This window comes from Athene noctua, chromosome 4 (genome assembly GCF_965140245.1).
Source record: "Athene noctua chromosome 4, bAthNoc1.hap1.1, whole genome shotgun sequence".
NCBI lineage: Eukaryota > Metazoa > Chordata > Aves > Strigiformes > Strigidae > Athene > Athene noctua.
The window spans coordinates 67,408,780-67,430,806 of NC_134040.1; the positions used below are offsets into that span (position 1 = coordinate 67,408,780).

General features: G+C 43.7%; 1 protein-coding gene across 1 annotated transcript in view; it reads right to left on the bottom strand.

The window, feature by feature from the left end:
• The window catches only part of DCHS2 (dachsous cadherin-related 2), a 121,849-nt gene extending 100,354 nt beyond the window's left edge, over window positions 1-21,495 (bottom strand). The window contains exon 1 of the mRNA XM_074905947.1: window positions 19,672-21,495. Coding sequence (XP_074762048.1) covers window positions 19,672-21,495 — 1,824 coding nt within the window. The remainder of the gene's footprint in view (window positions 1-19,671) is intronic.
• Between the last annotated feature and the right edge of the window lie 532 nt (window positions 21,496-22,027).

Sequence of the window (22,027 nt, forward strand, 5' to 3'; positions counted from 1 at the left end):
ACATCTCAGTATCTTAAGAATACATTTAAGACGCTATCAAAATGGCTAAATAAAAACAAAAAGATAACAAAGACATCTACTGTTAACTTCTTAAACCCATCCATTTTTAATCACAGAGAGCAACAATATGAACCCTAGTTAAGCAGAGTTCACTAAAATACAATCCTTGTCAAAGGAAAATACAGTCTGAAAGACTTCTAAATACCTGAAATTACTAAAGGTTTTTCCTACATACAACTACTAAAATGCAAAGCTTTGTGATCAACAGACATTCAGGACACTATTTAAACTTACTGAGGTTTTAATTGCAGTACACAGGTTTAAGTTTACACGAATCCATTTTTTCTGCTCACAACACATACTAATCAAAGAACGACTAACACAGGGATCAGTGATAGAATACTCCACTAAGTAGCAAGTAAAGACAAGGGGCACATTAAATACTGAACAGGTGAAATTTCTAGGGAATAGGAATGAATATGTTGATAATCACACCTGCATAAATTAAATCTATTAGGCAATTAACTGCCCGAAGTGTTACTCCCACTACAGTGAATGCAGCTGAGGCTTCCCCTTTAACCTGCACAAAGCAATTAAGGTCTTAAGTAACTCAGGACCGTTCCTAGCGAGTGCTCCTGAAGAAGCATTCCTGAAGACTTTCACGCTTTTATGCCACCTTTACAACTTTGCTGCAGGTCCCTCCCACTGATATCCAATGTCCTCTGCTTTATATTGAACTAATTAATTCAGGCTTTCAGTATTAAAAAGGCCTCTGGGGGAAATAAACCAATAGCAGTGTCAGGGTAGGAACACAAACAAAGAAAACTGAAATTTCACATTAACCTCTCCTTTATGAAAAAGAACCTTGTTTTACTGTCCAGGACTTTTCTTTCTCTTTCAACTTTCCTTTCCTAGGTCTGATTTCCACAAGATAAATAACGTGTTCTGGTTTTCTTATCATCGGTTCCCTGGGAAACATCCTGGCATGCAATAGTGTCTCACCAGGATAATATCATAATAATTGAGAACACCTTCAAAACTAGAATTGTTTTCCAAGCACAAGTCTATAGCTGTGCTTGTGGAAAATACAGTCTGAATTGTGTCTAATGATCAGGAAAAGAGTTCACTTAATAAGTATCACATACCCCCTTCCAGAACATGGGAGCTTGATTTCTGCTCCAGTCCCAGTATGAGTGAATTAACAACAGAGCTATCAGAAAAAGAGAGAACATTTATTTTATTAATTTATTTGCTTTCCTTGAAGGATAAAAAAAATTCGCTTCATTTCCAGAGATGTAAATGTTTCATTCAGCCTGCAACACCTTGTTAACTTCTTATTTAATTTTAAATAGAAAAAAAAGCAATAAAATAAATTTCAGGTTCATTCTAACTGAAAGTCTGTATTAAATTTTCAGCTCAGACAAGGCAGGATAAGATTTGAAGCACTGAACCAGAATAAGTGTGATAAAAGAGCTAACAGAAGCCACGGCTCTGAGGATCTGAACCAGAAAGGTATCAGTAACAGCCTAATCCTGCTACTACTTACTCTGTGATGGTGGTCTAAATGTCAAAACCATATTGATGATCCAAAAAAATCACTTAAAAGAACTTCTAACTGATGGTGTTGGAGTTACTAAATATTGATAAATTACCCCAAAACACATAGATTGAAAGAACAAATCAAAGATGGCTCTACAAAATTAATATTTGTATTTTAAGTTTTTGAATAACTTATCACATAATTATCCTTTTTATTGATGTTGCAGCTAGAAGGGATTAATATGCTTACAGCGTACTAACTCTGAAGTTATAAAATCCTCTTGGAATTGTCACAAATACACATGATCTTCCCAATGTCTAAATCTGTGTACTACATTACAATTTGCAAGAAGGTCTACAATGACTGCACATATGAGGAGGACATGGACTATTCCAGCAAGCTGAATAATTCTAGAGGAGTTATATGCAAAAGAAGTGTTCTGGAAGTTCACATACTAAACAGGAGTATCCAAATAACTATTTATCAATTTCTGCTTCTGTATCTGACTGAATCCCTTTTTCTTTATTTTTTAAAGGAGAAGTGACACTACCACTTTACTTTTGCAAAAGGATACGACAAGAATCTTGAATGGACAGATTACTGTACGCTTGGTAAAAAACACACAGATATCTGAAGAGAAGGAAGCATTCTAGATGGTATTAAATGGGGCTATCCATTTAAATCTAGTGCTGGAAATGGACCTTTTTACATCAAGAAACAAAAATAAGCCAGCCTGCCTATCACTTTATCATCATGTCCCTTTATATGGTTTGCAAAAAAAAAAAAAAAAATTTACTGCTTTAGAAGAAATCTCCAGCCTGAAATGTGTTACTCTCCTTTTCCCCACCCACTCACTGCAAAATTTGGTTTTGGATCAGTTTGTTACACAATGGAAATTTGTATCAAACAGAAGCTTCATATACTTACACTCTTACATTGTTGTGTTTGAAATGACCAGAGAGCACATGAAGTGCCTGTAACTCTCTCTGAAAGATGCTGCTGCAGCTGATGGTCAGTCCTGTCTCAGAGCTACAGGACTGTAGAGTGTTCCTGTAGACCAGGCTGGAGACCAGTATATTTAATGCTAATCATATGTAGCTTCATATCATTACAAAACCATCTGCACAAATCCTTAAATTCATAACACAACTGTTCTGGGTGAGTGTCCTTCACTTTGACAGTGTTCGGTTACACACAAAAGGAAAACTGATACATCCTTTTGCTCGCAGAGGTTAACTGAATTATGGCAGTTTCTAAAGCTCTACTTCAGTCCTGTCGATCACATGAAACTCTTACAACAGCATTCATCCCTGAACTAAAACTCTTTCTTTTTTCCTTTCAAGTAATGTTAGCACAGTAATCACATACATTTGCAACACAACTCACACAAACCTAAACACTGCAGGACTCTTTTCAGAGACAATTCATCACATTCCCCTTGGCTCTGGTCATCTTTCTCTTCTGACCACCAAGTCATGGTAATGACAAAATGCCTTTTTTTCCTGGCTACTGCTGATGGCAGCTTAATATTCCAGTCTCATCTCTGTCTCTGTTAGTCTGCCTCCTTCTTATACCTTATGAGTGGTTTTATCTTCCATCAGTACTTTAATTACTTGGGTCTTCTTATTTTCTCCGATTTGGTACATGCAAAAGCAAAGTTACAAACAAAATTAGGCTGAATTAGAGCCACCAAAGATCTCATACTTAAGAACTTCACAGATGCAAGAGGAACAGGACTGAGACAAACATCTCCCCAGTCACAGTTCCTATTTCTTGCTTTTTAGGCATGCTCCTTATTTAAATCAATAAACATTACTTCTAAAAGGGATTACAGATAATCTACATTTTCAGAAGTCCTGAATTTTCTAGGGCATTTTTAAAGTAGGATGAGGAATATGATAGATGACTGTCTGCCTCTTGAGGCTCTCTGTTGGCTTCATTAACAATTCCACCCAAGAAAAACAGTTCTAGTACTGCACAGGGAGAATATCCACACTCACTGTGACAGTCCACGAATCTTCCCTGTAAATGACTCGTGAACTTTGTCTGACATTCGGAAACTGTTTCATAAACATTGTTTTTTAAACAAGTAACTCTCATACACACCATTTCCAGCCATACCACCCCAACCAGACAGAATGACTGGCCATTAAGAATAACAATCGCTTTGCTGGGTGAGGCTGATTAAAGTCAGGAATGAGTTTTCTGCTTGTCCACAAGGAGAAAGTGGAGAGAATGGAGAATACCCAAGCAAGAAAAATTCACTAAGAACAGATAAAACACAAGCTTAAAAAGACCTGAAAGAAGAGCCTACATAGGCAGCAATCTCAGTACCTTTCAGAGAGGAGAAAGAAGATGTGGTCTTATTTAATTGGAGACATGTAAAATACACGTGAGAACAAAATGTAAGAAAAGATTTGCTACAAAGAAAAGCCGGAAGGTGCAGAAGCCAAGAGGAGCTGGGCTGAATACCAACAATCACTTGAAAGATTTATGGTATCTCCAGAAGGTGCTTAGAGACCCCATGGAGGTTCAGATTCCAGGAGCTTAAAGAATGAATGACTTAACGAAATAAATCCCTAACACATCAGCCAGTGAAATGTACCACCAGAGGAGGAACTCTACTAGCAACCCCAGTTAACCTGTATACTATTAAGAAAAAAACAACAATTAATTCATGTGCGGGTCTATAAGCCAAGAGAAACAGAGCTGGTTAGTCCTCAGAGCAAGATGAGATTTTAACAGCTGTTAAGTGTTGAGCTAATGCTCAGAGGATATGTTGTTCAGTGGATTTTTTTCCCCAGGATCACATGGAATAAAGCTGAGTAACTTCTATAGGCCTCTGCGGCCCCAGGGTTAGATTTGAAGATATACAAAGAGAATTACAATGCTCTTGGAGAAAGAGTATCACCAGGAACCATTTCTTTATGAGGGACTGTAACTTCTCAGAGACTCACAAATCAATGAAAATAATAAAGCCATTGGACATGAATACTTCAGATCATGTAATTATAACTTAAGTTTAAATTAAACAGAGGTATAAACAACAGTCTGTACATCGAAGTTTGTAAGTGATAAATACATACTGTTAAAAATGAACAGTTAACAAAGACAAAAAAAAGGGGGTTGGATATGAGAGAAGTCGGAGACTTCAGTAAATCATGATAAAAATATATAGGTATTCATGGACAGAAGAGAATAAGCAGAAAAAGGTGTGCTAAGGTGAGAAGATAGCACACAAAATTGGCCATTGTGCTAGAGCTGAAGGAGTACCTTCCTCACTTCTGCCATCAGCAGTGATGATGGCTATTGTAACTGGAGTGGGAATACAGGAACAGAAGTTATGCACCTTAAAGTTAAAATTGAAACAGCATTCAATATAGGAGGACCCAACATAGGACTATTAAAGCTTGCAACCATAACCATTCTAGATCTCTACAAAACCATCTCTCTTGAAAACATCAAATGGAGGGGCTACATTTAGAAAAGGAGAACAACTGAATGTGGGCACTACAATCCTATCAGCCTGACCTAAATAGATACAAATTTTACAAGTTTCAAAGAATAAAGAGAAGATAAAAAGAAGATAAAGAAAACATTTTGCCAAGAACCTCAGTATCCTTTCAATAATGGATTTTTCTAGACACACAAGTAAGTTGATCTGGATTTAGTAAAGCAACCAATGGAAATCACATTTCTTTACATCTTACTTAGTACAGAGAACACAGCCATTAGTCAAAGAATCAAATGGTAAGAAATTAGGTAAAGAAGAAATTAAAACAAGATGTCTTGAAAAAGGGAAGTAACAAATGGATTGGTTGTATTGATAACCAGCTTGTCAAATCTATTCATTAACTGGAAGAAACCACAGAACATAAGCACTTTGATAACATTCACCAGTTCTTGAAACTAAAAAGTGCTGCCAATGTAGATCAAGAGAACTGTTATACAGAAGAACTAAAGACTGAAGTAATTAAAATAGAACAGCAAAATATGAAATTACATACCAACAAACTGATATTTTTTGATGTAAGCTGGGAATTTATTCACTGGAAACCAAAGAGGAGACAAAAAACGACATGGTTGACTATGAGACAAACTGATCCAGCCTAAAAAAAGACAAATTCAAGCTGATTTAGGTGAGATATTACCAGTTAAGTATTAATGTTCCTGTGCAAATAACTTGTCAGTTCCTATTTGGAAAATATTGAGTATAGGTGATGGGGCAGACAGGTCCAGTGGTCTGGCTGGGGCCAGAGACTTGATGATAACCCCTGCCTGCCCATGCATTTCAGATGGCGCAGCAGTTCTGCTCCACTTCCCAGAAATGTGGGGTGGGCAAGAGGAGGTATAGTCACTGGGAGCCCTTGGGGATGGCAGGTACTGAGATCTGCCCCTGATAATCCACAGCAATGTTTCGAACTTTTATCCATACTTTCTAGGAAAAATAAGCATGATTTAGTGCACATTTATAGGCCTAAAACACGGTTTCCATTATGAGCAATTAGTAAGAATAATGCAACAGCATAAAATCAAAGTCTCAAAAAGTACACTTTAAGTGGCCTCCAATAAGATACAATAGACATCACAGATCTCCCAGGAAACATAAATGTTTTTCAACATGGCTTTTTAATAACAGTTTTAGAAACTGTGGGATAACCTGCGTCCCACAACAGCAGGGTTCTGGAAATGTCAATGAATGTTCTGGTCTAACTCCCAAATATTGGCTTCAGTTCCCTCTTCAGACAAACATTTCTGAAAATTAAAATCAGTCAGCCTTTCAAAAAGTGTGTTTCAACTGTCAGGTCTTTCCACCTCTTCAGATACAGGCACAAATGGAGATTAAAAAAAAAAAAAAAAAAAAAAAAGTATTTTTTAGTTTCATGGAAACTTAAACTTTAATTCTTTAATTGCAAATTACAAACCTAAGAAATTTGGTGTTTATTTTTTTCAATGGAAAGAGAACACAAAAGCAGTCTGGTATCAGAACAAAATCACTGTAAGACTGCTGCACTGCCAAAATCATTGCTAAAGACATCAACTTCAAAGACAGCTAAAAAAAGAAAAGAAACAAATTCCAGGATATGGATCTTTACTTTTAATAGTAACAAAAGGGAGCAAACAAACAAACAAGAGAGGCCAAATATATGGGGGCTTGCTTTTCTTCTTCCTTTTTAAAACCAGAATGAAGTGCTCTCTCTTAGATCCTTTAAAAATTATACAAATGTAAATCTAAAGGAAAAAGAATTTTCTAAGTTGTGACTTTGTTTTCAAATTAAACTTTTGGGGAAAATAATTATTCTACTATTACTAGTGATGGCAGCAGATAATGTTTTAAAGTATGTTAGATTAAGAAGTTGTTCTGTGCTCTGGGAAAGCAGGTCACATTTATATTGGAGTTTATTTCATCCCCTTGCTCTTACAGATTCATGCATACAGCACTCTTCTCTCCCCCTCAGAAACCCACAGACACACATTAAATTAGTTGGGATTTCAAAATCCAAAGAACCCAAAAACCCCCCAGAGAACAAGTCGTGGCTGATTTCATTGCAGCTTATGTTCCTAAACTCCCTGTACACTCGTGCAACAAAAGCTTTTTTGAAAAGAGCCTCACAGCTCCCCACTGCTTCACAACTTGTGCAGCCATCAGTTGGTGCGATGTCATATAGTATTACCATATGGTAGCATTTTACACTTACTTTGCACACATCTACACAAAGCAGAGGCAGGCAGGAATTACCAGATTTGGTCATTTTTAAAATCCAGAGTTACTGAATCTTGTGCTCTGAGTTAAACAGCCAATCTTCAATTTGAGCAATTTTTGCCCCATCCTATTTTTGCCCCATGAGCTGGAGGCTGGATCCTGACAGGGCTCCAAACAGCAACTGACCCTTGCTACTAACGGTGCTAAAAAGCTACCCCAGAGCCACACTGGAGTAACAAGTGTAAGCGCAGCACACCCCAAGAAATCTAAAGTGCTTTCAATGATTTCATTTCTCAGAACACTATAAAATCAAATTCTCTTTGACATCTTCATGAGCAAGAGTAACAGTACAGCACACAAAACACTCAAAACAGGAATCAATTTGTTGAAAACTGAGCAAGTGCTGAGTTGGTGCATTCAGGTTACTGCTCTCCTTCCCCCAAAACGTAACTGCCATTTTAAGGTTTAAACTCTGTGTTGATACATTCTTGAGATTAACATGTTTTCTATAATAGTGCACCAAAAAACCCATCTACAGAGTATGCACTTCTGGTACAATGTACAGCATAAGCATTAACACATGTGTAATCCTTGTCTCAAAAAGCTTATTCTCCTCCATTTGGGACCATCTTTAAGACAAATTAAAATCTTCTCAGAAGAGAATGATGGACACGCTTTATTGAGACCAAGCCCATGTAAGCGTGCATTGATCCTACAGAAACATCATTCAGCATCATAGTGATAAAAGTACCAAACTGCAATGTATCCATAAAATTAGCTAATTAATAAAGATGTTGGGAATTTCTTACATAATCAAACTGGATAAATGTCCAAGGCAATAGCCTATCAAAAGACTAAAAATGTATCTCTAAGTAAAAATAATTAGGTGCCTTTATATCTATGGAGGATGTTTAATATGTAACCCCACTGCGAATGGAAGCAGAGATAAAGGTATCAATATATATCTATGAGACAACATAGTTTCATACAAATGATAGGTCTATTATCTATGCAGCCACACTGCAGAAAGACACCCGGGAGGAAAGGCTTGGGTAAATCATTATTCTGGTATATCTGGACATGAGTTTAGAATTCAAAGCAACCACAAAACATAGCAGGAAAAAATGAATGTGTAGTATAAAACTGTATTTATTTGGGGTTCACACTTTTGAAAACAAAAGGTCCTGTAGGACATGTAGGTAATGGCCTCAAGTTGCACCAGGGAAGGTTTAGACTGGATATTAGGAAGCATTTCTTTACAGAAGGGGTTGTTAGGCGTTGGAATGGGCTGCCCAGGGAGGTGGTGGAGTCCCCATCCCTGGAGGTGTTTAAGAGTCAGGTTGACAGAGCACTGAGGAATATGGTGTAGTTGAGAACTGTCAATGTTAAGGATTGGACTAGATGATCTTCAAGGTCTTTTCCAGCCTAGATGATTCTGTGACTCTGTAGAAGGTGATGTACTAGAGGCTGAGCACAGTCATCTCCAGCAGTTTCTCTGACTGGTAAGACACATCCAGTTCCTTGGACACTGCATTAAACCATATGTTTATGGTTTGTTTATAACTGTTTAAAAAAACAGGGCATACACAAGTTGTTTGTCTCGCATATGTTTAGTCAGATGTTAGTTAAAAAACTGCCCTTCCTGTTACCCCTTTCCCAGCACCAGATGTAGGCACAAACCCATGGAAGTGGAGCAGACATAAGCATGACAACCTAATTCTCTGCATGAGGGAAGTAGCTGGGGATGGGGAGGGGGAAAGGGAGATAAAAACACTTCACACAAGGTCAGTGCAGGAGACTGAGACATCTGTCAAGGCTGGAAGTTAGTACATTTGCTTTTACTACAGCAAATATTGTTGGTACTGCAACAGTTTTATGCTTAAAGCAGTGCAGCCTGTGAGCACAAGTAAATAGGCATGACAGTATCCTGATTTTTATTTTAAGTCATATCCAGCAGGAAACAGAGCTAGTAAAATCTGGCATAAATCTAATGCTTGTTTTCGTTTAGTGCAAAGGAGAGGAAGAGACAGAACATAGAGCTGCGTCTCTAATGCTGTACTTACAGTTACAGAATGAAAACCCACTTCTAAACAAAGCACTATTTCAAAGTCCATAGATTTAAGAAATCTAGAGTAATCCACGTTATTGATGGGAAGCTCGTGGAAGTGAGGAAATAGGCACAAAAAAGGGTTGTGACAGATGCATTGTCCCTTAAGACGTGGTCTATTAACTCACTGTCAGATGCTACCATGAAAAGTGAGGCTTTAGGTTGTACTGTCAAGTTTACCTGTGTAAAAAAAGCCTAGTTAAAACTTTCTCTACTCGATTTAAATGGGACTGAGTGAGGAATAGGAATTGACTTTGTACACAGCACAATTTCATCAATATCCACTTACTTTGGTACACAGTTCGTGCATCTATCCTGAAAACGATGACCAAGTAATGATCAAGAGTAATCAGCAGGGATTATACTTCCAAGCATAGCTGGCCAGCACATGGGTCCCTACAAACATCCTTCTGCATTAGAGTGCATTAAGTTACTGTAAATGCTGAGTTACCACATTTGGTCATGTATGTGTTAGATAAGACACAACTGTTTAATCTGCGGCACATTTATATATATATATAAATATTATATATACAAATTTATATAGGGAAGAAGTTCAGTATGAAAAGGTGAGAAGTATATGCACATCTGTTGCAATTCTAAATACATCACCACTGGACATATTCTCCAGGCTTGACGTAAATCCCTTGCAATTCAACATTCGACAGAGAATGATTTCACCCTAGTGCCAATGAAATTAAAAAGTTCCTGATTTTGTACAGTTTCTTATAGAGGAGTCTCTAAGAGCTTAGGACTGACTGAATGAGCTGTGATTTACAAGTAGTATTTTAAAAATCTATTACTCCTTCTAAAAGAGGCACCTTTTTACACAAATTAGTAAACTTTCTTCAGAGACTGAAAGTAAGGATACTATTTTCTATCAAATTCTATAAAACGTGAACTTTCTTCTACTATATCATCTTTGTAAACAAAGCTTAATTTTGTATTTTCACCAGTGGCATATTTCAGCATTCAGGGTTCAAGAGTATCTGCTGGTCAAATGCTTTTTTTTTTTTTTTTTCAGTTAACAAGAATGAGTACTGGAAATGAGATGGAGAGGTGATATAACAGATGTGTGAAATCATGAGTAGTTGGGACTGATCATTCTGTCTGTCTCCAGGTTCAAAGCAAAGGGGCAATTCCTCACTGAGTAGGTAGATGATGAGCACACCCCTTGACATGGTACACTGCAGCTGATGGTACTTGGGAAAAGCTGAGCACTCAGTATGTTTCACACAGAAAAAAAATCCATTCAAGGTTACAAATACATAGCAGCTCTATCTTGCCTGAGCTGAGAATGGTTGAACACCGAGAATCCATGAAGGAAAGATTCACATCTGTTTGCCCTGTTCTTACATTCACCCAGGAAGTACACTTTTAGCAACTATGAGGAAAAGGATATGGACCTAGATGGGATATCGGTCCAATACCACACATACAAAGGCTCGTACATGTAACACCTATGCCAAGTGAGCTGTGTGGTATTTTCTCCAAAGTGTTTTCTTAGCTGACATCTGTGCCTCCGTACTGTTGACACCTGCAGCAGGATTTGGATAATCAGTTGGAGAGCCCCACTCCTCGCTACAGCAGTGTTCATATTAATTAGCATTTTACACTGAATGGGGACTAGGAATTGCTCAGACAAACTCTACCATTAATACACTGCAGAACAAGTTTCTCCAAGCTACATGCACACTGAAGCCCATAAAGCTCCTGACTAGGTTCTAAATCAAACTCATGCATTTTAAGAGAAATGCAGACTGTAAATCACTGATGTTTTTTCAGCATGCAATTAGAAGTTGGTTTTCAAGAATGAATTGAGCAGCGAAGTAAAATAAAAAGGCTCATTCTGCTGTGTGTCAATCTGTTTGCACAGTAAGCTGGAACTTAAGAGATTCCTAACTCATCTATTTCCCAATGCTTTAAAACCTTCCAGGAAAGACTAAGCCTTCTGCTGACCTAGCAATTTACGAAAAGCTATACAGATGATAAACTGACATTAATATTTGATAAATGGACAGGCCGTACCCAGCCATTTACAGCTTATTAATAATTTGCTTGAGTGTATTATAAGACAACTGCTGAAGTCAGCTCTTTGTATAAAGGTGAACACCAGTAAAACCACTACATTTCTGAATTGGAACGCCTTCCATCTAAGAAAGCAGTTCACAGTCATTACTCCAGAAAGTCAGTTCTATGAATGAACACTTGCTGGACACTTAACAGAATGTTTATTCGTTATGCTGCATAAAACTCTACCAACTTAGCAGCCAAAGATATTCAAGGACTCCACGTTTGCCACTGGTGCTCTGAGTAGTCTTTTAGCTAATATTTTAAAACAGAGATCTTTGCAATATAAAGTGGATGACTAAGACTACTTAATATCTTTACTCCTCTTCCACTACCCCAAAGCTAGGGATACATCTAATTTCTCTAACAACAATACCTTTATCATGCACGTCTCTTTTCTCATCACGGCTGTAGACTAAACTGTGCAGACAATTTCACTCAGCCACGCACAAGCCTTCAAACTTTCCCTCTTCCCAGACCCAACTTGCTGACATCAACTAAAAGACTTCCCTGAGAACTGGGAAAAAAGGTCATTTTCTGCAGTAATTTTAAAAATGCTTTTGTTCTCAAACTTTCATATAATTTTTAATTCTCAATTAAAACCCGAATGTCTCCAATGCCAATGTTTTTGATGTTTCGATGTTTCGTATGTTCTCTAAGTGGTGGGTTTAGTTAGCAAACAGCTGCAGATTCAGTACATATGCAGAAGGGAATTACTTGCCTCCAGAGATCTGTAGGTGTTGGACACCAAAAATTTAACACTTGCCACATTTAAGAGTAACTACAAACTAAGAGCAGCAAAAGTCAAAGGCTTCTACCTTCCATTTCTCACATCCTGGCATTTTCAGGATCAGAGCTTCTTACATCTGCAAAGCATCTATTCATTATTGGATGCTGAAAGGACTGCATCAAGGAACAGATTCTCATTCTTATAAACACTTCAATTACTAAATGGAATGGTTTTCCTACTGTTAAAAAGCTAGAAGGGCACCATAATTAGAATTCTTAAGCAAAAGAGTATGTAGAAATCCTATCCATTTAAAATTACTTGAAAATAATTATTAAAATATTTTGGATTCTGATTTTTTCATTTTTATCCCTTCATGCAATCAGTTCAGCACTGCAATCAGAAGACAACTGCACAGATTCAGAGACATTTATTAATCTCTGAGCCCAGACCATCCATACTTCTAAAGCTACATATTAACAGATTACAGAAAGATGTGCATAGCCATGAAAAGTGATTTTATAGACACAAAGCTATTATAATCAACTGAGAATCTACTGAATGGCTTCTGGAGTGCAAAGGGATATTTGTTGTGAATTTAGAAAGAAGTAACTACTACAACATCATATACCTAACAGATAAATGATGACAAGTTAACTGCTTTCAGACTCGGTGAAATAACAATACGAATTGGGTGAACAAATAAATAGTTTTGCGTTATAGTTATAGGTTAGATGATAAATATCTTTGCTGTGACTGTAGTTCAGTCCAGGGTTTGGCCTTCCTGTTGTCAACTGTATTAGTTTTAAAACACAGTAGCATTCTAAGTCGACAAAATCTGTCTTTTCTGCAGCTGACTTCTTTAAATCAGATGCAGTGAAAATTAGGAAAGCTCAAGAAGCCAACAGAGGAATGCATGGCCTGATCTCTTCTAGTTTCTTTTTGTCTAACCTCTACCTAGGATGAGTTGGATTTTATAGCTCTTTATATTAATTTACATGAACCTAGTTTGCTGACTTCATTTCTGATTTCAGTAACTGCAGTGTGGACTAAGTGATCCAAAACCAAAACCATCAGAGAAAGGACTGTCCTTTTAGCTCCTTGTTTCAACATTCAAGGAAAAAAAAGGAAGAAAAATGCAGTCTGCAGCCAATGCTGCTACCTGCTCAGCAGCTAAGTGACAAATTGCAGTCTCTAAATCTCCACCTCTTACAGCAGGGATGTATCCTACATCCCTTTTGTTTGTTCTTTTGCAGAAGGCAGAGAAAAATTAGGAAAAGATACATGTTAAAAATGTCCTTTTTAGAACTCTCGCATTCTGCAAGTACCTCCTGGAAATATGTATTTCAAGTAAGACTGAGCAACTTCTCTCAAATATATCATGCAGTTAAAAAAAATTAAACCTTTTTACAGGTATTATACCTTTAAACATTGTTTTCTAAAAACCCACAGGTTTATTATTCCCTAATTACTGGTATACCTAGGTTAGCTTTAAGAGCTTTAAACAAAATCTATCTTTGTTGTAACTGCATTTACAACTCCCCACAATCTCAGCACAAGAAAGTCTGTTATTCTTAAATAAATAAAAAAAACTGAGTTCTAACCAGTGAGTTAAAACAGTTTCCTTAATGGACCAGAAAAATGCAAGTTGTCATAACAGTGGAATGCATATGGGTCTTTATCATTTGACAGGTAACATATGTTTTTTCTCTTCCCCTGCGCTGTCAGAGATGACTCTAAAGCAAATAAACACGTATTTTCTAATAAACCATAAAAGAAAATAAATTTAGTTAAAAATTACTGACATGACTGTCACTAATTCATTACAATTAATGTTCCCTTCAAAATGCAATTATAGTTACGTAACTTGTCATACTTTCCGTAAGAATGGATGCGCTGTATAAAGCGAACAACATTTATGCCACAGGGTACCTTACAAGCTACAGCATAACCCAGCAGTGGAAACAATTTTAACATATAAGCCCCAAACATATACAGAATGTACTATACTGTGTAACACAAAATAAACACCTTCATTAAGTTCAAAATACAAGTTCAGCTGAGAGCTGCCATGGTCACCAAATCTATCTACAAGCTCTGCACAGCCCAATAAGGGAGAAATACTCTTTTATGCTGGAGTCCAAGAACGGGATGTTTCCACCCCATCAAGGCAAAAGGTACAACACAAGGAGAACTGGTGCCAACCTGATGTGCTGAATTATTTCCCTTTACATCAAGTTTTAGCCTGCTCCATGAGACAGAGAAATATAATATATTGCCACCTCAGCTAGAAGACTGAAAATCCTGACAAACCTGGCAACTTGGCACTATAATCTGAAGATACATTGTACTAAAGAGAACCACTGAGTATTGAGAAGCACCGCAGTCACCTAAAAAAGCTTGAAAATAAAGCTTGTAATTGGAATTAAGCCTACATTAGCAAGGGTGGTCTATGGCAAAGCTTTATTCCTTAATTCATTCATAGGATTAAGAGAATGGGTCAGAAGAGAGACACCTGGTCACACTCCTCACTCTTAGGCCACAGAGGTGCAATCACCACCGAGGTATACATTATCAGATGCTGAATTCACCTAAAATTGCCAATCTGACACCAAGGAGTGCAGAAATAGGACATAATCATCACCATCACTTGCAGGAGAGCTGAGCACGCACACGACCAATGTGATCAAGCAATGCCCGTTTATTACAACTAAGAAAGCCCTTTTATAATGTTCTCCCGCACACGTGAGTAACATGCAGTACAAGTCCTCAAGATTGGACAGTTAACTTAGCCCGCGCTTTAAACCTTCTTATGATTGGATAAAAAGTGCCACATCAGCCTTGCCAGGCTTCCTGCCTTGTGTAACTTCCTCTTCCATCCCAACCCTTTCTGGGGGTTGTTTGTCTTGTCGATTTTCTCCCCCCTCATTCAGGGTCACATCCTTATCGTATTCTTGCTCAGCTGAGGCTCTTATCAGTCTTGTTCTCACACAGGATTGCTCACATGTCCATTCTCTCGCAGAAAGCCCTCTAGAATCCCAACAATCACTCAACAGTCCACAGGCATTTGTAATCATGCTGCTCCTTGAGAATGGGATGAAAGGTATAGGAGGAAAAACAGGAGAAAGCCCAAGGTGCTCTCACTCATTCCTCCACCTTATCCCCTTTCTAGGTCATGCTGAAGATCTTCAGGAAACAGATTCATACTATACTGAAAGTTCATCATAGTAATTGAATAAGAAATGTCATCCATAAGGCCAGTGACCACTCAAAAATAACATGCAGTACCTCTACATGAAGAAATGAAGATGTTGACATATCTGCAAAAATCAAAGCATTACTAAAACATCTGCTAACATCACACCACACAGAGAGGGCTTCTGGTGCTTCCACTTTTGTTACTGTAAATTGCCTCGGTCTGCAAGTTTCCTCTGTGTTCACATTTTCCTCCCTGTGCCTATTTTTTTACTTCTTTTTAATCATCCCACCAGTAAAGCTTGAAGCATGTAACAACCAGTAATAAACCTGAGGTTCAGTATCCAAACACAGACAAAAATGTGAAAAACACTGTTAACGTCTTCAAAAATCTCCTTATGTGTTCCACTGCATGCCTTTGCTCTACTTTCTAATGTCCGATAACCCATTACATTCCCATTGATTTTCTTTTTTCTTCATTTAGACCTTCTCCCATTGTCTGCTCAGATTTCTGATCTCCACCTGTGTTATTTTCCCCAGTGAGGCAATCATTACACTGGCACATTTCTTTCTTATATTAGCTGATGCAAATGAATTCCACTTATTTTTCAGGATGTGGATTCTCCCTTACTGGTCAATCTGCACTGGAAAGGAGACCCCTTTGTCAACACAGAAAAGCCCATACATATGCCTGGAATAAAGCAGTGTTTCCAGAAGTGGCTGAAAACTATGTCTTCTAAGTGCACAGTTAATTCTTCTAATCAGTGAATTCCTATGGACTACGAGAAACGAGTAGAAGACAGATTTACATGCAAGTTGATCAACTTCATAAATCCACCCCACATTATGGGCTAGATTTGTGGAGAGTAGGGGGGGAATGAAAATAACCTAAATAATAATTACAGTGGTAGTAAAAGATTTCCCAGAAGGAAAGAAACTTCCTATTACCAACATGCAGTCAAGAACACAAGGGAACAAATTGCCCAGTGTTTAGTGGCTAGGCAGAGCTACAGCAAAACACTAGGGCAGACAGCTCTAGACACATGATCTATAAAGCGATGGTTCATCACCAGTTGGTCCCCAACTGGTTGTGAAGCAGAGGAAGCTAAGTGACGTGAGTGCCCTCCTTTGCTGTCATGGTTCATTCCCAGTTCTTCAGGAGCAGCAAGAACACAGTCCACAGTAACTTCCTTTTCAAGCTAGCTTTTAAGTTCAAGAGCCCTGTTAGAGACAGGACTCACACCACAGACCCTGAAAAACGGCTTGGCCAAACAAAAACTATTTTGTTCTTTTTTATCACTAGCTGCAACTCCTGGAACATTAATGATGCTGCCTGCTTCCTGATAGCTCTTCCTGCTCACAATGGTTGAGTAGAAGGAAAATGGGGGAAAAGATATGAAGATCATTTTAAAAGGTGGGTATGTTTAAAGCTGAAAAGGTGGGTATCTTTAAAGCTTAAGCCTACTATACAGTGCAGTATGAAACTTGGACATCACTATGATGATCCAGGATTAACCTGCAAGTAGAAACACCAGCTTTCTTTCCTGGCAGTCCACAGGATGCTCAAATGTTACTCCTCCTACACAGGTCTCTCATGCCTCATTCTCGTTCACCTTGGGTTTTAGTATCTCAGGTTGATCATTCAGCCACCAGGACCTAACTATTTCTTTCTACTCTCTGAACAGGATTATGGCAGCACGGTGATGCTTTCAAAATCCAGTACACCATGGATGATATCCACAGTATGAGACACCTCTGACCTGCTACGATTAGTATATGAAAACCTAGAAGAAAAAATAATAAAACCACAAGCACAGGCTATATTCTTTAAAACGCTTCAGGACGCTTCTATCTGATTAAATCAAGAGAAAAAATATCGCTATTCAGCAACGCCAGCCGCGGTGGCCGGCGGTGGCGGTGCACCCCGACGGCTTCTGTCCCGCCGCGTTTCAGCACCACGGACGCCGGCGGCGCGTCCGCGCCCGCGCCCACCCGCAGGGCCGCGGCTGCCGTGAGGCCCCTCGCTCCGCCCCGGGAGAAGGGGAACTTTAAAAAACACGTTATTAACTTTCTCCTGGGCTCTCCTGTGGCCACCGGTGCAGAATCTCCATATTTTCCCCCGGGGGTGGTGGAACAGGAAAGGATTATCTTTTCAGTTTGGGGTACAAAATAAAAAGCTCCATGAGCTCAACCTTCCAAAATTTGCCACAGATTGATTTTTAGTAAAGCTGTGCAAATAGTGTACTTTTTGAGCTCAGAATGCAATTTAAAAAAGAAAAAAAAAAAAAAAGAGGAAAATGCTTTTTTGTTGAAATAAATGATTGTGAGACCCAAACCATCATCAATTACTTCTAATTAAAAATAAATAAATAAATAAAGTAGGCCACCCAGAGATAAAGACAGAATTATTTTTCTTCAAAAGTACCGAGAAAACACACTGCAACTCCCCCTAGGTCTCCTCTTTAAGCACAGTCTTCCCCAAAATTCATGTGAGTTTCTGCACAAACTCTGAAACATTGGTACCTTCACCTAGGATCAATTGCTGTGAATTTTCTACCGGTGGAAAAGACGTTGTTCAGGTCAAAGGTACAGATTCTGAAATATCCTTCTAAGCTAAAAGCAAAAGGGCTATCTGGCAACTCCCGGCCCTGCAAAGCCTCCATTCAACCTCGCTGACAAAGAATAAAGGGAGCTTTGATGGACAAGTAGACCATTTCTTCTGTGAGCACTAATCAGCTTCTGGGAAGGCAGAGAACTGATTCGCTTCATTAGCAGAGCACTCTGGCAATATTACAAAGCCCCAGAAGTGCTTGTTAATTTTGGGTCCCTCTGTGTTACACTCTCTGGCCTTCTCTCTGCCTTAGCGTGGGTAACACTTACCCCCAGAGATGGGTCACACTGACTTTACACTGAGGACCATCCCGAGTCCTCAAAAGTACCACAGGTGGATCAACTTCCTCTGGGATTTAATGAGAGCTGATACTTGATTCTCTCTGAAAATCCAAGCTTCTGTGCTCATTATCCATGCTACAAGTTTTATGGGAGAAGGATGGTATTTTTAGTGGCACCTGTGAAGATTACGCTATTAGGAATGCACTGGTTAACTGAGCTCCACCACTTGTGCTCCAGCATTCTGTCTGAGCATGGAGCAGAGGCCATGTGGTTAAGCACTGTGCCTAAGGGTGGCCACCCCAGAGCCAAGGAGGACGCATTTGTCACGCACCAGGCACCCGGCTTGGAACAGGCACACAGCTTGTAGCTGACAGCATACTGACCACAGAGCTTGGTTTCAGCCCCGTGCTGCATGCCCTTCCACGCTGGGCACCTGCCGGCACACAGGAACAGCACCACCACTTGCTGCAGTGGCGAGACTACCTTGCCTTGCTTCACCTCAGCCTCTCACCTTACCTCACCTCACCGCACATTGTGTCACCTCGCCTCTCCCCATAGCTTGCCTCATCCTGCTGCACCTCGCCTCGCACCTCACACCTCACCGCACCTCACCTCACCTCACAGAATCATCCATGTTGGAAAAGACCTTGAAGATCATCCAGTCCAACCATTAACCTAACACTCAGTTCTCAACTACACCACATCCCTCAGTGCTATGTCAACTCTACTCTTGAACACCTCCAGGGATGGGGACTCCACCACCTCCCTGGGCAGCCCATTCCAACGCCCAACAACCTGTTCTGTAAAGAAATGCTTCCTAATATCCAGTCTAAACCTTCCCTGGTGCAGCTTGAGGCCATTCCCTCTTGTCCTATTGCTTGTTACTTGGTTAAAGAGACTCATCCCCAGCTCTCTGCAGCCTCCTCTCAGGTAGCTGTAGAGGGCGATGAGGTCTCCCCTCAGCCTCCTCTTCTCCAGACTAAACACCCCCAGTTCCCTCAGCCGCTCCTCGTACGACCCGTGCTCCAGACCCTGCACCAGCTCCGTTGCCCTTCTCTGGACACGCTCGAGTCATTCAGTGTCCTTTTTGTAGTGAGGGGCCCAAAACTGAACACAGGAATCGAGGGGCGGCCTCACCAGTGCCGAGTACAGGGCTCAGATCCCTTCCCTGTCCCTGCTGGCCACGCTATTGCTGACACAAGCCAGGATGCCATTGGCCTTCTTGGCCCCCTGAGCACACTGCTGGCTCCTGTTCAGCCGGCTGTCAATCAGCACGCCGGGTCCCTCTCTGACTGGCAGCTCTCCAGCCACCCGACCGTACCTCGCCTCGTAGCTCCCCTCCCCTCACACCTCCCCTCGCCTCCCTGAGGCCGCGGCAGAGCGGCCGGGCGGGCGCCGGCGGCGGAGCCCCCTGCGGCGGCGAGGCGGAGGCTCACCTGGAGGAAGCAGCGGCCGGGCGCGGCGTGCTCGGGCAGGCGGCCGCGGTAGACCTGCCGCTCGAAGCGGGGCTCGTTGTCGTTGGCGTCCTCCACGCGGACGCTGAGGCGGCAGGCGGCGGCGCGCGGCGGGCGCCCGCCGTCCCGCGCCACCACGCGCAGCTCCAGCGCCGCCTGCCGCTCCCGGTCCAGGCGGGCGCGGGTGCTGACGGCGCCGCTCCGCGCGTCGATGCGCAGCAGGGCCAGCGCGGCCGGGTCGCCCTCCAGCGCGTACCGCACCTCGGCGTTGGGCGAGCCCGGCTCGTCGGCGTCGGAGGCGCTGAGGCGGAGCACGGCGGTGCCGGGGGAGGCGGCCTCGGAGACGGCGGCGCGGTAGTGGGGCTGCGGGAAGGCGGGCGCCTCGTCGTTGAGGTCGGCGACGCGCAGCAGCAGCGGCTCCTCGGCGGAGAGCGGCGGCGCGCCGCCGTCCGTGGCCACCAGCCGCAGCTCGTAGACGTCGCGGCTCTCGCGGTCCAGGGGCCCCGCCACGCAGAGGAAGAAGATGCCGGCGCCGGCCGGCCGCAGGGCGAAGGCGCCGTCGCCGCCCAGCAGGGCCAGCGCGACGCCGCCGACGCCGCTCTCCGCGCCGCCGATCTCGTCGGCGTCCGAGACGGCGACGCGGGCCACGTAGTCGCCGGGCCGCGCCCCCTCGGAGACCCGCGGGCCGCCGCTCTCGGTGAGGTAGAGCAGGCGGATGGCGGGGCGGTTGTCGTTCACGTCCAGCACGGCCACGGAGACGAGGGCGCTGGAGACCTCGGGCTGGGCGCCGCCGTCCCGCGCCTCCACGACCAGGCGGTGCAGGGCCCGCGCCTCGCGGTCCAGCGGCCGGCGGAGCCGCAGCACGCCGCTGCGCTCCTCCACCGCGAAGTAGCCGTCGGGGTCGCTCTGCCGGCGGTTGATGGCGTAGCGCACCTCACCGTTGGCGCCCAGGTCGGGGTCGGTGGCCCGCAGGCGGCAGACTGCGGTGCCCGGCGGCGCGTCCTCCCGCAGCCGCGCCCGGTACTCCCCGCGGCTGAAGGCGGGCGCGTTGTCGTTCTCGTCCAGCACCCGCACCGACACCCGCAGGCGGCCACGGCGCCGCGGGCTGCCGCCGTCCCACGCCTCCACCACCAGCTGGTGCGCCTCCGCCCGCTCCCGGTCCAGCCGCCGCAGCAGCACCAGCTCCAGCGGCTCCGGCCGGCCGTAGCGCAGCTGGAAGAGCGGCGGCTCCCCCGCCGCGCCGCCCTCCTGCTCCACCAGCGCGTAGCCCTGAGTGCCGAAGCGGCCGGCGTCGGGGTCGCGGGCGGCCGGGAGGCGGAAGGCGGTGCCGGGCGGGCTGAGCTCGGAGACGTTGAGCTGCAGGCAGTCCCGCGGGAAGCGCGGCGGGTGGTCGTTCACGTCGGCCACCGCGATCTCCACCTGCACCACCTCGCCGCGCAGCGTGGCCGCCGCGAAGCTGTAGCGGGCCCGCCGCTCCCGGTCCAGCCGCCGCGCCGTGCGGATGATGCCCGTGTCCGCCTGGACGTGGAAGTCCGCCAGCACCGCCGACTCGCCGCTCCCCTCCGAGAGCAGGAAGCCCCCCGGCGGCCCCGCGCCCGCCGGCAGCCCCGCGCGGATGTCCCCCACCAGCGTCTCTGCCGGCAGCCCCTCGTCCACCGCCAGCCTGAGCTTGTACACCGGCGCCGCGCCGCCGCCCGCCGCCGCCGCGCACAGCCACAGCGGCACCAGCAGCGCCAGCGCCCGCCCCGTCGGGGGGCCGCCGCCTCGCCTGCCCCGGCACCTGCCGCCCCGCAGCCGCCGCGCCATGCTCCGCCGCTAAGCCGGCATCGCGGGCAGCCCGCGCCGCTCCCCGCCGCTCCCCGCCGCCGGGCAGGTGGCTTCACCACGCCGCCACGGGAGGAAATCCTCTCCGCCGCCGCCGGTGCCGGGAAGGACAAGCCTGTGCGAGGGGGCGGGGAGGGCGGCTCCCCGCCACCGCCCCGCCGCAGCCCCCGCCCCGCCGGGCCCTGCCGCCCGCCCACCCCGCGCCCGGGGGCTGGCGTCCCCCACGCGCGGACGCGTCGCGCAGGGGTCGGACAGCCGTGGCGCCGCTCCGAGGCCGCCCCGAAGTCGGAGGAGTCGTCGCCGACGTTGATTCTTGGGTGAAGCGGCTTGCTCAGCTGCTGATGGGGAAAGCGGTGACCGGCGCACGGGCTGCCGCCCTGGATGCAGAGGCATCCCTCGTGGAGGAGGAGAATTTAAACGAGACAGAAATCTGCAGGATGAACGGTCTTGCTCAGGTCAGCAAGAATTTTTCTCGCCTTAATATTCTGGCCCCCATTTTCCATGACAAGGCCTG